The sequence below is a fragment of the Vigna unguiculata genome, chromosome 3 (assembly GCF_037176805.1).
Source record: "Vigna unguiculata cultivar grain cowpea cultivar isolate G323 ecotype 2 chromosome 3, ASM3717680v1, whole genome shotgun sequence".
Classification (NCBI taxonomy): domain Eukaryota; kingdom Viridiplantae; phylum Streptophyta; class Magnoliopsida; order Fabales; family Fabaceae; genus Vigna; species Vigna unguiculata.
Genome location: NC_140794.1, coordinates 69,688,028 through 69,702,199, shown reverse-complemented (window position 1 = coordinate 69,702,199; position 14,172 = coordinate 69,688,028). Strand labels below are relative to the sequence as shown.

The window sequence follows — 14,172 nt, the reverse complement described above, 5'->3', positions numbered from 1 at the left end:
TAGTACATTTGACGAATTCTACTAAGTTTCAGATCAAAATCATTACCATACAATTTATAAAAATAATATTCTAACATGTCCATCTTGTACCTTGGATCTAAAACTGAAGCAATTGCCAATATATCATGAATAACACTCCAGTAACTTTCAAATTTCTTTAACATTTGTATTGCCATATTTTGAATGGTTATCTCAGGAGATTTAACCCAATCATTTATTGCAATCTTGATCTCACAAATCTTTGGGAAAAAGATGTTGGCAGTTGGGTATTTGGAGCCAGAAATGATTTCTGTGATGTCATTAAATAATTTTAGCCTTCGACAAACATCCTTTGCAAATTCCCACTGCATATCAGTTGGCAAAGAAGTGTATTGAGCTTCACGTTGCTTTAACCTAAAAAACACATCCTTATAACATATGGCAATATCAAGCATCTTGTAAGTAGAATTCCATCTAGTTGGGCAATCCAAACTTAACTTTTTAGTGAAAGAAATTCGCAATTGTCTAGCTGTTTCCTCAAATTTTTCCATTCTTTTAGGAGTTGCTGTCCAATATGCTACACTTTCTCGAATTTTTTCCACCCCTTCTTTTAGGACGGCTAACCCTTCTTTCACAATCAAATTAAGGATATGTGCTGAACAACGCATATGAAGCAAAGACCCTTTCTTAATGAGTGTGTCCAACTTCAACTTATCCTTAATTTTTCCAATCATGCTATCATTTGTGCTTTGTTCCATTCTTTGTTTCTCCACCAAGCAGTTTCTTGCAATAGTTACATTTAGCTTTGTATTTTCCATCAACTTTTATCTTTTCAAAGTGTTCCCACACAACACTTTTCAATTTCCCTTTCTCAGGCTCTACTTGTGTTGTTGAATGTATTTCATCATGAACTTCTGAAGGTGTTTGCGTAGATGGATTCAATGGAGATTGACTGTCATTATTGGAACTTTGAAAGGGAGTTGGTTGTTGTGAACACTGTGGTGGACTTGGTACCTGCAAATCTTGATCTCCTGTGCTCATTTTCTCTAGAAACTAACATACGTAACAAAAAAAAATCAAACAAAGTAAAAAGGTTAATTTCTTTTTTAACAAAATATAAAAGGAAAACCAATAATCAAGTTTAAAAATATTTCAAATATTTTTTATACTATTAAAAATTTATATTATACCACTTAAACGAAATAGCACAAATAACAAAATTAAATTAATAATAATTCAAATTTAAACATAGATTCTTCATCTTTTGATCTTGAATTAAATTAAGGATTTATGCAATTGAGCACTTAAAATTGAGAATTAAACATTATCATGAAACAAAAAATAAATAATAAATAAAATTATCATAAAGGAGTAAAGATAATTAAATGTGTGACCCAAATTTGAGAATATCCATTTGAACATAACATAACGGAAAAAAAATGTATAATTAAGATTATGATAAAAGGAAAGTACCTTGAAGATCTGCTTAAACCTTAAAGAACAAGCCAAAACAATTAAAAGAGAGTAAAAAAGTGTATAACCAAAGTAACAAAAAGAAGAGCTACAAAATAAGAGTCAAACATTTTCATGAAAATAAATAAATAAATAAAGATAATCAAATGTGTAACCTAAAAATTATTTCATATAATGAAATTGAGGAACACCTATTTGAACATAACCATGTACAGAGAGTAAAAATTATGTAATAAGAAGAAGAAAAATTACCTTCAAAATTAAATCTTGAAAAACAAATCAGACAATTGAGAGAGTAAACAAAGTGTATAACAAAAAACAAAGAGAATGAGAAATATGTTATATATATATATATATATTATATTATATTATATATTATATTACTATGTATATATATATTATATGTGTGGATATCTTATGTTTATATATATATATATAATTATTTATATATATTATATTATATTATATATTATATTATTATTACTATGTATATATATTATATGTGTGGATATCTTATGTTTATATATATATATTTATAGATATATATTTATTTTAAGTATATATTATATTATATTATATAATAATATAAATATAATAATATATATTATATTATTATGTATATATATTATATGTATATGCGTAGATATTTTATGCTTTTATATATATATATATATATATTTCTTTTAAATTTTTATAAATTTGTAATGTTATAAATTTGTTTATAAAAGATCTCACTAATTAAATGATTAATTTGTTTTATACGTATATATTATATTTATTATATTATATTATTATGTATATATATTATATGTATATTATATTATATTATATTATATTATATTATATTATATGTATATGTGTAAATATATATATATATATATATATATATATATATATATATATAAAAGTATATTTTATTTATATGTATATATACTATATTATATTATATTATATTATATTATATTATATTATATTATATTTTATGTGTAAATATATTATTTATTTATATATATTTTTTAGATTATTTAATAAATTATAAATAGTTTAGTAATTTAAGCGGGGACGGGTATTTGGGCGGGTATATATATATCCTCATCCCCATCCCCAGTTGAAAATTTCGGGTATTACCCATACCCATACCCATACTCAGTCAAAGCGGGGATTCTCCGTCAAAACGGGGACGGGTTCGGGTGATACCCACGGACACGAGTTTATTTGCCATCTCTACCTCGCTCCCTGCGATTACTAAATTTCGCGCAGTTGGTTTAGTCCATTTCAGTCAAGTGGACTTCAACTCTCAGACCCATTCTTCATTTTCAACCAATTTCCTTTTTCTAAAAATAAATACTTAATTGCTAGCGAATCCAAGCGTGACAGTACACAGGCGTTATCTGGATGTTTATACCGGTCTTTGTAAATAAAAATTAATAAAAAACTGAATTCTTCGAAACATATTTTAAATGGTTTCTATTTTCAAATATATGTTGAGAAATAAAAGTTTGATGAATCGAAAGTAGAAAAAACTTTTCACACGAGTCAACTCAAAATTCTAAAAAAATTGAAAATAAAAATGAAAAAATCGGTCAGAAAAAGGAATACTGAAACAATTAGTCAAAAAATAAAAATTAGAAAAACTGGTCAAAATAAAAGTTGAATGAATCGAAAGTAGAATATATATATATATATATATATATATATATATATATATATATATATATATATAATTTGAGAGATGAGAAATATAAACTTTTCACACCAAGTCGTCTTCATTCAGTAGCTTTTCCACATATTATTTTATCCATTGCTTCTCGCAAACGTTGTATTGACGAATGTCATTAATGTGACTACATGCAATTTCTTTGGCTCTGTCTCGTTAATTATCATGACACGCGTTTTGCTCTTTTAACTTTCCAAACACACTTCATCTTCCTCTCTCTCTGTCTCATTAACCCACACTTTATCTTTTTGTTTCTCTTTCATTTGGGTTCTTTTCTCCTTCTCTACACAAAAGTGATCTTCTTTGTTTCTTCTACCAAATGTCTTGTTCCTTTTCGATAATGGCTTCTTCACTATATAGTGATCGGTAAGACCTCACTACGTAGTGTTTAAAAGTAATCGTCTTTAACCTTGTTTCCGTTTTTATGATAGATATGAATGATTCTTTTATCAAATGTCTTACTCTTTTTCGATAATGGTTTCTTCAGTACGATCTCACTATTTAGTGCTTAGACTTATCACAGACCTGAAACTTAATTAAACCTTTAGATGATAACATTTTTCCTAAAGTTCTTACTCCCTATATAAGTTGTTAATATTATAACAAAGAAAAATATTAATTGAATTTATTTAATGTAAATAGAAATTTTAATTGCTGATGAATACAAACAATAAACATAGGGTACATGAATTTAAATGTATTTAAATCCTTTTAAGTTTCAATTAATTTTTACATCAAATTTTGTTGTCAAAAAAAGGAAACCGAACCTACGGGCGTGTTTCTTCCGTTTAAAAAAAAAATCAAAATAAAACAAAAGTAATTGTTTAAAAAAAAAGAAAAATTAGGAATTGTGGCTATCTAATGAACAAAATGTGGTGACACTTCTCGAATTTCAAAACAAAAGGGTTGTATCTCTTATTCTTCTACTCCTACATAGCCTTTATGTCTCTCCATTATCTCACTCAGGCTTTTTTTTTTTCTTCTCTTTATCACTTCCCCACAACCATTGTCTTTCTCAGAGAATCTTGGACAATGACAACTTTATTTCGTTTTAGTTTTTCACTGGTAATAATCATCAACAGACCAAATTCAGTAATTGTGTGACTCGAAAAAAGAAAAATACACAACAGCATTAGACGATTGAAATTGGATGAAAACAATAAACGAAAAGCATCAAACGAAATACAAGTTGATGTAAAAGCTGGCAGGGGTGCCTGCTGGCTTCTTTGTCTGCACTGGCACTCAGGGTGGAGGTTAAGAAACCACAGCAGTGGAACCTAGCAATTATAGTTAAGTTAGTGAACGTAGTAGTACTGTTAGGCATTTTTATGACTACTATTGTAGTTGGACAGCAATCACACACTTAGTCCACCATGATGGAATGCTCTATGTTCCTATTGGTTACACCTTTGGTGCTGGAACGTTTGAAATGGACTCTCTATGTTCCTATTGGTTACACCTTTGGTGCTGGAACGTTTGAAATGGACTAAATCAGAGGAGGATCTCCATATGGAGCCCGAGTTTTCGCTGGCGACATGATCTTGTATACAGTTGCTTGAATAAAGAATGCTCAGCAAACAACTATTTCGACAGACTTAAAAGTGGTCTCTCATTCATCAACCAGAGTCCCAAGCATTGCACATTAGACCGTCTATTTCTTTTGTACAAAATCATTTTGTATAGGAAAGATGATTCAAAAAATTCAATTTGAAAATCTTCATCCAGATATCATTGGCGTGTTACTCTACATGTCACACTTGATTATGAGAATGCCTGGCAGAAATTGCAATTTTTTGACTGACTAAAATACGAATTAGAGATAGCTTATCAAAATGTAGAAAACCTAAAAGTTTATTTCTGTTTCTAAGCTTTGATATGATAACATTAACACCAGGCCCCGCTCATCTCATGTTAGTAGCTGACTAACACATTCAATCACCCAAAATCAGTGCATACCAAAACACTGACGACTAAAGTGTGCAAAATAATTGAGCTCTGGTTACCAACAAATGGGAAGAGAATAGGTGAAAAATTTAACTGCACTCAAGACACTGGAATGTTGGGAACTCACCGGTTCAGCATACACACATTCTATCTTCAACGTAAAGTGAAACTGAATCCGGTAAATAAGTAATGTAACATATGAAAAGTTGGTTATAATAACCAACTAACAAATTCCACTCTCAACTGATCCACAACTCTAAAGTGATCACATCAGTACTGAGGCTTTATAAATAGTTTGCAACCACAATATCAGTCCTAAAACGAAGGGTTTGTGGATATCCATAGCCGCTGGGACCACAATTGTGATGGCATCATTTACAGTTGTTTGTAAGTTTGCACTGCAACAAAGCTACAACCACAATTTAAAACCTTGCCCAGCATAAATGATTAAAAATTTTCAAATAAAGAAACACATTAGCTAGCCAATCAACCAAGACAAGAAACCCACCAAAATGCAGAATATGACCATTAAAGCTCTTGCAAAAAGAGATAAACCCGACAAAGGCAGATTGAACAAGTAAATCTCAACATTGATTTCACTTAAACCAGCTAAGTCTAACAAAACTTATTCATCATATCAGAATCATCTGTTTCTCAAGCGGTACCTATCTCGATCCAGAGAAAGTTTTCCGGCTCCTCCTGGTGCGTGCATTCGTATGAGTCCTTTGTCCACGGCAGGGTAAGTTATCCACATGCCTGATCCCTCGGTAGCACTGAATGCCCACCAACCTTACCACATCTCTCTCAACGCACTTTTTCTGAAACACACATACACATAACGAGACAAACAAGCTTACTTAGATAAAAGTTCTACTTAAACACATACAAGTAGAAAATGAGAAGGCAGAAATAAATTACACCTATTTATAAGTTAAAAGCAAATCATACACTACACATTTTATAGAAGCTCTTTCATCCGACTTCTCTGAAAACCAATACACATACGTTGATTTAAACCAACGAGAATAGTTTGATTTATTTTTCTTTGAGTGAATTATTCTGACCCAAATTTTTTGTCGAATTTCTCCTACCACCCCTCCTTTTTCGTCCCTAACAATCCTTAATCATCTGAAAAACATTATACTGACACCCCAAATAGATCACTCACTCGTTACACTAACCTTCCTTAGTTGTTTAAAAAACATGCATTACGGGGTGTACCACTGTACTCGGTAAAGGAGGTTGCACACAACGCTGCTGAATACAATAAAGAAGAATAGGAGTTTTGCGCAGTCCCGAAAGTAAGGTGCAATTTACTCTTTCTTTGTTTTTCGGTATTTTTGTGCAAACAACATAGAATAATTAATACAAAGAGGCGCCTAAAAGGTGGGAAGAAAATACCAAATCGTTTCCGATCAAGTACTTGGAGAGCAACTCGCGAATGGAATAGAGTTCCCTCTTGCTGAGATCCTTCACGAATTTGTTCTCAACGCCGAGCTCGCACACAATGTGGTGCGCTTTCGAGCGCCCTATTCCGTGCAGGTGCTGGAGAGCGTACTCCAGACGCTTGTTGTCGGGAATCTCGCCTCCCATACCGCCTCCGATGTTGATATTCTGCACGCGCACACCTCGAAGCTGCAAAAAAGGAAGAGAAAAAGGATAACGTGAATCTCCAGAATGTTGGACAAAGCCCTAGGCGAAGGCGAATTGTGCCGAAGGAGAATTTACCGATAGGTTTTGGCGGAGGCGGAGAGCGACGTCGGAGAAGATTCGCGCGGAGCCGAACATGTTGGAATGGGGAAGATTTGAAGATGCGACTAAGGAGAGGGAAAACGGTAAGAGAAGATGCTTTCAAGTATGGTGTGTGATGACTGCAGAGGGAGGGAAATGTATGCCGAAGTGGAAAGCCACCACCAAAATACCAAACCTTTGTATTTCGACGATCCAGATACTGTATTCGCCTACAGGTGAGGACTTGTATGTGTTGCTTGTATTTTTAAGTAAAATACTGTATTTTGTTGCCTGCTTTTAATTTTTTAATATCATCTCACTCACTCCAGATATTTTTTTTTCCTTTTATTTTTGTACTTTTATTATAGGGTAGTTAGGTCAAATTTTAAAGGAAAATGATATTTTAACTCATTTTTTTTGATTTATTTTTAACTTATCTTTTTCATCACTTTTAAATTATTTATTTTAATTTTTTGTAATGATGTGATGTGATGATCTAAAAGTGATGAGAGTGGTGGATTAAGAAATAAAAAAATAGAATTTCTAAAAGATAAATAAATAAAATTAATTAATATTTGTCAGATCAATTTATTTAAATGAAATAAAATATTTAATTAAAAATATATATATGTACAAATTAAAAAAATACAAATACAAAAATGTTTAGTAATTTTTAAAAATAATTTAAAATTATAATTAATTAATAATATTTTTTATTTAAAATCACAAATTTCACCTACGTAGTACCATTTATATACTTATATCTTCTTATGTAAAATTATATTTATCGATTTATTTATTATTAGTTAACTTCGCAAACATTACAGGTTATTCGTGTAGCCAAATTTAGTACTGTAGTCTGTAGCCAAATGTATTACCTTTTATATATGTTACAAAATACAATCTTGGATTCAGAAAATTGTTTTACAGTTGTATGAATAACTTTGTTATTTATTGGTAGATCACTTTCCATGTACTTTGGTATCTCTTCCTTTAATTATGTTTAACTTAGTTTTTTTTCGTACCACCGTAATAAATCAGAAAATATATGTTATAAACTCTTATGATTATTTATGATGCATATTTATGACTATACGTATTCTGATAGTTAATTATGATTTTTTATTATGTAAATTCAAATTAAAATCATATATAAAAATAGTTAATATTAAAAATTACAAATTAATATCATCATAAAAATATTACTATTTTAAAGATTAGATAGTTCATTTTATATATATATATATATATATATATATATATAATACAAAATATCATAAAATTAAAATACATAATTTAATTTTAATTTTAAGTATCGATATCATAAATCATTTACTTGTGACAATTTGATTATTGACAAACTTTTCAACAATTTATAGCATAATTTCTTCTCAAAATTTACATATTTTAAAAATATTCATTCAAACAAACTTGTTCTCATTTTGATTCTTAAATTACACATATTTAATGGTCATATGTTGCGAAGCTTAATCAAATTCTTAATGATAAACAATATCATTAGTTTTTTTCTTCCATTGTTCAATAAAATTTAAAAACATATTGGAATTTGTAACAACTGAACGAGAAAGTTAGGAGCACTGAATTCTCAGTGTCAGCAGTAAACTAGTATAGTTTGAAAATTAAAGTGAAATAGATTTATTTAGATAATTTTTTTAAATGGTTTATTTTATAAAAGAAATCGTTTATAGTAGAATTTACTTCCTCAACCAACAATAAGTAAACAGTTGACTAAATAAATACACACGTTGGTTGATGAAATTCAAAGAAAAATCTTGAAAATAATGTTTTGCTCTTTGTTTTTTATTTCCTCAAATATTTATACTTGTACATAATTTAATACTTAAGGGAGTATTTTCTTAGAATAGGCACCAAAGTAGAAATTCTCTTTCAACACATATTTATAATAAAGATCGTAGGAGCAAGTTAAGACAATTCCTTTTATAATGTCCCACATTTGGTAGGAAAATAAGGTTAAAAATTGTGAATACTTCATAAAAAAAATAGGCTTAAATATTTTTTTTTCTTATTTTCGTAGTGTTTATTATGCATCGTCCTCATTTTGACAGAATGATTTTGACCGAATATTTAAAATGATTTTCATTTTCACAATTCGTATTTTATTTGGTCATTTTTTGTAACTCTGTTTAAATCATTGACGGATCATTGTACATGTGACACAGTTTATATTAGGATGTGTTACGTGTACCCAAATAAAACACAAATTACGAAAATAATGATCATTTTAAACATTCAATCAAAATAAAAATCATTTTAAATATAATGTAAAAATAAAAATCATAACGATCATTACGAAAATAGGACAAAAACATAAAAATCATTTTAAATATGATGTGAAAATAAAATCATAACGATCATTACGAAAATAGGACAAAAACATATTTAAGCCAAAAGAATAATAGAGTAGAAGTGGGGATAATGGCGCTGCAATCCAATTCAAAAGTTCAAAATGATGAGAAAATAGCGTATCCGCAAATCCAGGGTATCCTCGTGGATCTTTCGTGTTGCGTTAAATAAGGGCCCCATCAGAAGCAAACTAATTGAACAGGATCTTAGCCGCTAATCACCGAAGCAAAACTCCACTTAGATTACTAATCTTCCCCAAAATTGAAAACCAAGGAAAGGAACTCTCAACTGAACTATAAGCAAACCCTCGAGATCGAGGGTAGGCTCAGCTTAGGGATTGTTCGGGTCAAACGATTCATTTTCGAAGATGAAAGCAGTCTCCGATTGGATCGATTCTTGTTCCAAAGAGCAATTGAAGACGTATCAAGAATGGTTCATCTTGGCCGATTCAGGTTTTACTGCTTCGCTTCCTTTCATTCTTCAACTCCATTCGCATTAGGATGCAACTCATTCTTTTCTCTTTTCTTCTCTTATTTGATCGTAGATGGAGACGCCCGTATCTCTGGAAATGATGCAACCAAGTTCTTTGCTCTCTCCAACTTGTCTCGCTCTCAACTCAAGCATGTATATATTCCCTTTCTTATTGTTCATTTTTCAATTTACAATGAGTCTTCAATTTTTATGCCATTCTCGGATTAAGTTGCCGGGACTGATTTTCCAGCTATAATCATTCTTCGTAAGTTGAACTAGTTTAGTTGTATTTCCGATTTTGGTGAAATTTAATCTATACTTGCTTAATTGCTCTCCATAGGTTTGGGCTATCGCTGATGCTAAAAGACAGGGCTTTCTTGGTTTTCAAGAGTTTGTTATCGCAATGCAGGTTCGGGTTTTTAAATACCGACTCTTGGCTTTAATATGGATAATCTGATATCAGAATTTTACTTTCAAATTGATTTTTTATTTATTTTTTTAATAAACAGCTCGTTGCACTGGCACAAGCAGGATACAATATCAACTCAGATATCCTTAAAGCGGAAAGTAAGTTCACCTGTGTAATGTCATTCATGCTTGCTATTTTTTTGTATTGATCTTTACCTTATCAGATGCTTACCCACTTTTTTGGTGGAACGACGTGTTCCATGTGTGGTGGTAAGGAAACTTAAGTGAGATCCCATGTCATGGCCGCTTTTATATGTGATCTCTGAATCACTTGGCTTGATACGAGTCATTCGTTGTATCACTCCAAGGATGAATTAACTGAAATATGTATGTGTGTAAAAGAACGTTCATCATCTGCTTCATTGTTGAGGTTTATTTCTCAAGTCCTATAAATCCAAATTTCATGCAATACGGAAGGAGAAACAGGCCTGGGGAAATCTGCTGGTCATGATACTTCCGGAAATGGATAACCAGCCAAACTTATTGAGCCATGTTGGTCTCAATATGAGTAACGGTTCAAAATATTGGTGCAATGGGAATATATGTTATCTATTGGATTCAAAGATACAAGTTTCCCTTCTGTCTAAATTCGTAGACTGTCCTTCCTAATACTTTCTAGTATTCAGCATTCGTTCCTTCCAATGCATTTTAATTATTCCATTTCTTTTGATTTCAGTTGACAAGGAAAGTATTAAATCTCCAGTAATGGAAGGGCTTGATGGTTTAATAGATGTGAGCAATTTGTGTACCTCACCTTGTCTTTTTTTAGCAATTAGATAATTTTAGTACTGTTGATTATTTTTCTAAATGTTTTTTCCTTTCCCTTTTCTTTTTCAGCAGACAAAGAGTTTGACATTACATTCCCAACCAGAGGCATTTGGTTAGACATGTAATTTTTTTTCCACATTCATGACATTGTACTGTGTAATTAATATTGATTCTATTATTTACTGATAATATGTAGGGACTGCTCAACCTCAGCCTTTGTCCCTCAATTCATGGGCTGCTCCAAAATCTGTGAAGAAAGTGAGTCCCCCAAATCAATGCCCATTTGAACAACAATACGTAGTTTGCTTTTAAAAGAGTTTAGAAAATGAAAAGTGACTTTGGTTTTACAGGTGAATAAAAAATGTAAAAATTTCTTAAATTTGGTTTATTCTTGTGAAGATTGTGTGAATTAATGATACTTAATGTATGGTGCAAAAATTAAAAGACAGCTTTAAACTTGTGAATGGTTGGATTACTTTAAGAGATGATGCATTCAGAATTGATAGCATTCTTCTTGCATATGTTCATTCTATGACAAATCAGTTGATGCAAACAAGGCAATATTAGATAAACGTGATTACTAGGTTAAAATTAATAATAATGTGCGCTTGTGAACTCATTACTTTTCAAGCTCAATTACACAGGCCTAGTGTTACTCTAGTTGATTGCCAGGTATATTCTAATTATAAAAGTTTGGTCTATTTTAGTTACCTCTGAATGCAGTTACATCAATAATCGATGGTTTGAAGAGATTGTATGTGGAAAAGCTAAGGCCGTTGGAGGTCACTTATCAATTCAATGATTTTGTATCTCCATTACTGGTAAGCGACTTGTACACCCAATATATAAATAAAATATGCCAAATTTTTGTGAACTCCCCATTTATGCATATTAATTAATTAACATGACTTATTATTCAGGTAAATGTGAAATATTCAGTTTAAGAATGTCTATGGTTTGTCTTTCAGACCGACAGTGATTTTGATGCTAAACCAATGGTTATGCTTCTTGGTCAATATTCCACAGGGAAAACAACCTTCATAAAACATATGCTACGATGCGATTATCCAGGTTGGTTGAGTCGTGGGTATTCTAGCAGCCGCATTATTTGAAATCCTTCGTGCAAATAATATATGAAGGGATATAAATTACTTTATTGATCCTGTCTCCGGTTAATTATTCGCACAGGTGCACACATTGGACCAGAGCCTACAACGGACAGATTTGTGGTTGTCATGGTACCATAATCCACTCTTCTAGCATGAGCTTTGATAATTGTTAATTCGTGTTCATTTGTGCTTTTCTTGTGCTCATGGAGGTTCAAAGCTGAATGTGTTTTTTACTTGTAGTCTGGTTCTGATGAAAGGAGTATTCCTGGAAATACAGTAGCTGTTGATGCTAGTATGCCTTTCAGTGGCCTGTCAACTTTTGGTGGTTCATTTTTGTCAAAGTTCCAGTGTTCTCAACTACCACATCCAGTGAGTTTTCTATATATGCTTACAACTTGTGTCATTTATTTGTCCTTGAACTTGAAACAATTTTTTCTTTCAGCTGCTAGATGAAATAACATTTGTGGACACTCCTGGTGTCCTCTCTGGAGAAAAACAAAGGACTCAACGAAGTTATGACTTCACTGGTGTTATATCTTGGTTTGCTGCAAAATGTGATCTGATACTTCTGCTATTTGATCCTCATAAACTTGACATTAGTGACGAATTTAAACGTGTAATTGGGTCTCTACACGGTCATGATGACAAGATTCGCGTGGTTTTGAATAAAGCGGATCAAATTGATACTCAACAAGTAATGCACTGCCGTCAACTCTTTGTCTCCTGGTCTCGATAAATTTGTGATTTACTTTTGACTTGTTTCCATACCTCATATTTTTAATAACGTAGCTCATGAGAGTTTATGGAGCATTGATGTGGTCTCTGGGGAAAGTTCTGAATACTCCAGAAGTTATGCGTGTATATATTGGGTAGGTTTCATCTTTTACATACTGCTAATGATTTCTGCTTTATTTACGATGACTCGATTCAAGTATTTAACATTCATTTAAGACTGTACTGTCTTGTTGCAGTTGAACATTATTCGATCTCAGTTTTGTTGACCAATTGATTTGTCTTTTTAACACATTGTGGTTGAAATTTACTTTTAAAATGCTTAGCATTTGTTGATGTTTCACATTGCTTTCATATCCCATCCATCGATTCCTCTAATTTGTTCGCAAACATCAGTTTTAAGTTTATTTTACTTTTCTTTGCAGCTCATTTAATGATAAGCCTATAACCGAAGGATTTGTTGGCCCGTTAGGACAGGAGCTCTTTGAAAAGGAACAGAATGATCTTCTTGCAGACTTGGTAGATATTCCAAGAAAGGCATGCGACAGTCGGGTATGGTCCTATTTTCTTAATCCTTCAAATATGTGAATTAAGTGCGTATGGCAGGTCGTTCTAGTAATCCTTCTAATACTTGTTTATCTTGTAATATATTATTTTTTGTTTCTGGTTCTAAATTATAATGTGTTAACTGTGCAGATCAATGAATTTGTGAAACGTGCTAGATCTGCTAAAATTCATGCGTATATAATTAGTCATCTTAGGAATGAGATGCCAGCAATGATGGGCAAAGCTAAGACTCAACAAAGGCTTATAGAGAATCTTGAAGACGAATTTAGAAAGGTCTCTCCTTTCACTTCTTCTCCCTTGTTTCCTCTAATTTCTTAATTCTTATCATATATGACCTTGCTAAGCAGGTTCAAAGGGAGTTTCATCTACCAGCTGGTGATTTTCCCGATGTAGAACACTTCAGAGAGATTTTGAGTGGCTACAGCATTGACAAATTTGAGAAACTAAAGCCCAAAATGATTCAAGCGGTTGATGACATGCTTGGATACGAAATACCAGAGTTATTAAAAAAGTTCAGAAATCCTTATGATTGAATTAAAAAGGTTTTCCATTTTATGATTGTTTTTAGGCTGAGATTTTTTATATAAATGATGAATTTTTTTTCATGTTTCACTGTCTATCGTAGTGTAGCCCATTGGCAATCCATAGTGAAATTTACTGTGTAAAAGCCGTTAACTATATTATATTTTTTTTTCTCCTCAGTTATACCTCAAACTCAAGAACACCATATCGAATCTAAAATAATTGAATGTTTGACTTTGTGATTATCAAAATTTAATAGGAAATAAAAGAAAGAAAAATTAATGAAAATCGAGCACTGTTTTGTTG

General features: G+C 31.5%; 2 protein-coding genes across 4 annotated transcripts; one reads left to right on the top strand and one right to left on the bottom strand.

Moving 5' to 3' along the window:
- Positions 1-5,181: 5,181 nt before the first annotated feature.
- LOC114176929 (small ribosomal subunit protein uS13m) lies at positions 5,182-7,050 on the bottom strand. 2 transcript variants are annotated; one of them, XM_028062133.2, is made up of 4 exons: positions 6,842-7,050; positions 6,515-6,748; positions 5,779-5,931; positions 5,182-5,511 (listed from the first exon to the last, which is right to left on the bottom strand). In XM_028062133.2, exons 1-3 carry the CDS (start codon positions 6,899-6,901, stop codon positions 5,779-5,781), a joined length of 447 nt encoding a protein of 148 aa, XP_027917934.1. In that variant the 5' UTR covers positions 6,902-7,050; the 3' UTR covers positions 5,182-5,511. The 2 variants fall into 2 exon arrangements, with proteins under 2 accessions (XP_027917934.1, XP_027917933.1); XM_028062132.2 differs by having other exon boundaries at positions 5,182-5,522; positions 6,842-7,049.
- Positions 7,051-9,363: 2,313 nt separating this feature from the next.
- Positions 9,364-14,045, top strand: LOC114176148 (EH domain-containing protein 2-like). Of its 2 annotated transcripts, none has more exons than XM_028061087.2 (16): positions 9,364-9,681; positions 9,774-9,853; positions 10,041-10,109; positions 10,210-10,267; positions 10,845-10,900; positions 11,009-11,048; positions 11,133-11,194; positions 11,644-11,757; positions 11,905-12,007; positions 12,125-12,174; positions 12,286-12,414; positions 12,488-12,739; positions 12,835-12,914; positions 13,203-13,329; positions 13,474-13,617; positions 13,692-14,045. In XM_028061087.2, the coding sequence occupies exons 1-16, from the start codon at positions 9,597-9,599 to the stop codon at positions 13,875-13,877; spliced, it is 1,635 nt and encodes a 544-aa protein (XP_027916888.1). In that variant the 5' UTR covers positions 9,364-9,596; the 3' UTR covers positions 13,878-14,045. The 2 variants fall into 2 exon arrangements, with proteins under 2 accessions (XP_027916888.1, XP_027916887.1); XM_028061086.2 differs by having other exon boundaries at positions 11,006-11,048.
- The last annotated feature ends 127 nt before the right edge of the window (positions 14,046-14,172 follow it).

What these genes read in the sequence shown, in the direction of transcription:
- LOC114176929 (XM_028062133.2), bottom strand. Translation starts at nt 6,901, where the DNA reads ATGTTCGGCTCCGCGCGAATCTTCTCCGACGTCGCTCTCCGCCTCCGC. An exon ending in GCCTCCGCCAAAACCTATCG is followed by an intron (nt 6,749 to 6,841) that starts GTAAATTCTCCT and finishes CCTTTTTTGCAG; the next exon opens with CTTCGAGGTGTGCGCGTGCA. An exon ending in ACTTGATCGGAAACGATTTG is followed by an intron (nt 5,932 to 6,514) that starts GTATTTTCTTCC and finishes TGTGTGTTTCAG; the next exon opens with AAAAAGTGCGTTGAGAGAGA.
- LOC114176148 (XM_028061086.2), top strand. Translation starts at nt 9,597, where the DNA reads ATGAAAGCAGTCTCCGATTGGATCGATTCTTGTTCCAAAGAGCAATTG. An exon ending in AGATATCCTTAAAGCGGAAA is followed by an intron (nt 10,268 to 10,844) that starts GTAAGTTCACCT and finishes TTTTGATTTCAG; the next exon opens with TTGACAAGGAAAGTATTAAA. An exon ending in ATCAAATTGATACTCAACAA is followed by an intron (nt 12,740 to 12,834) that starts GTAATGCACTGC and finishes TTAATAACGTAG; the next exon opens with CTCATGAGAGTTTATGGAGC.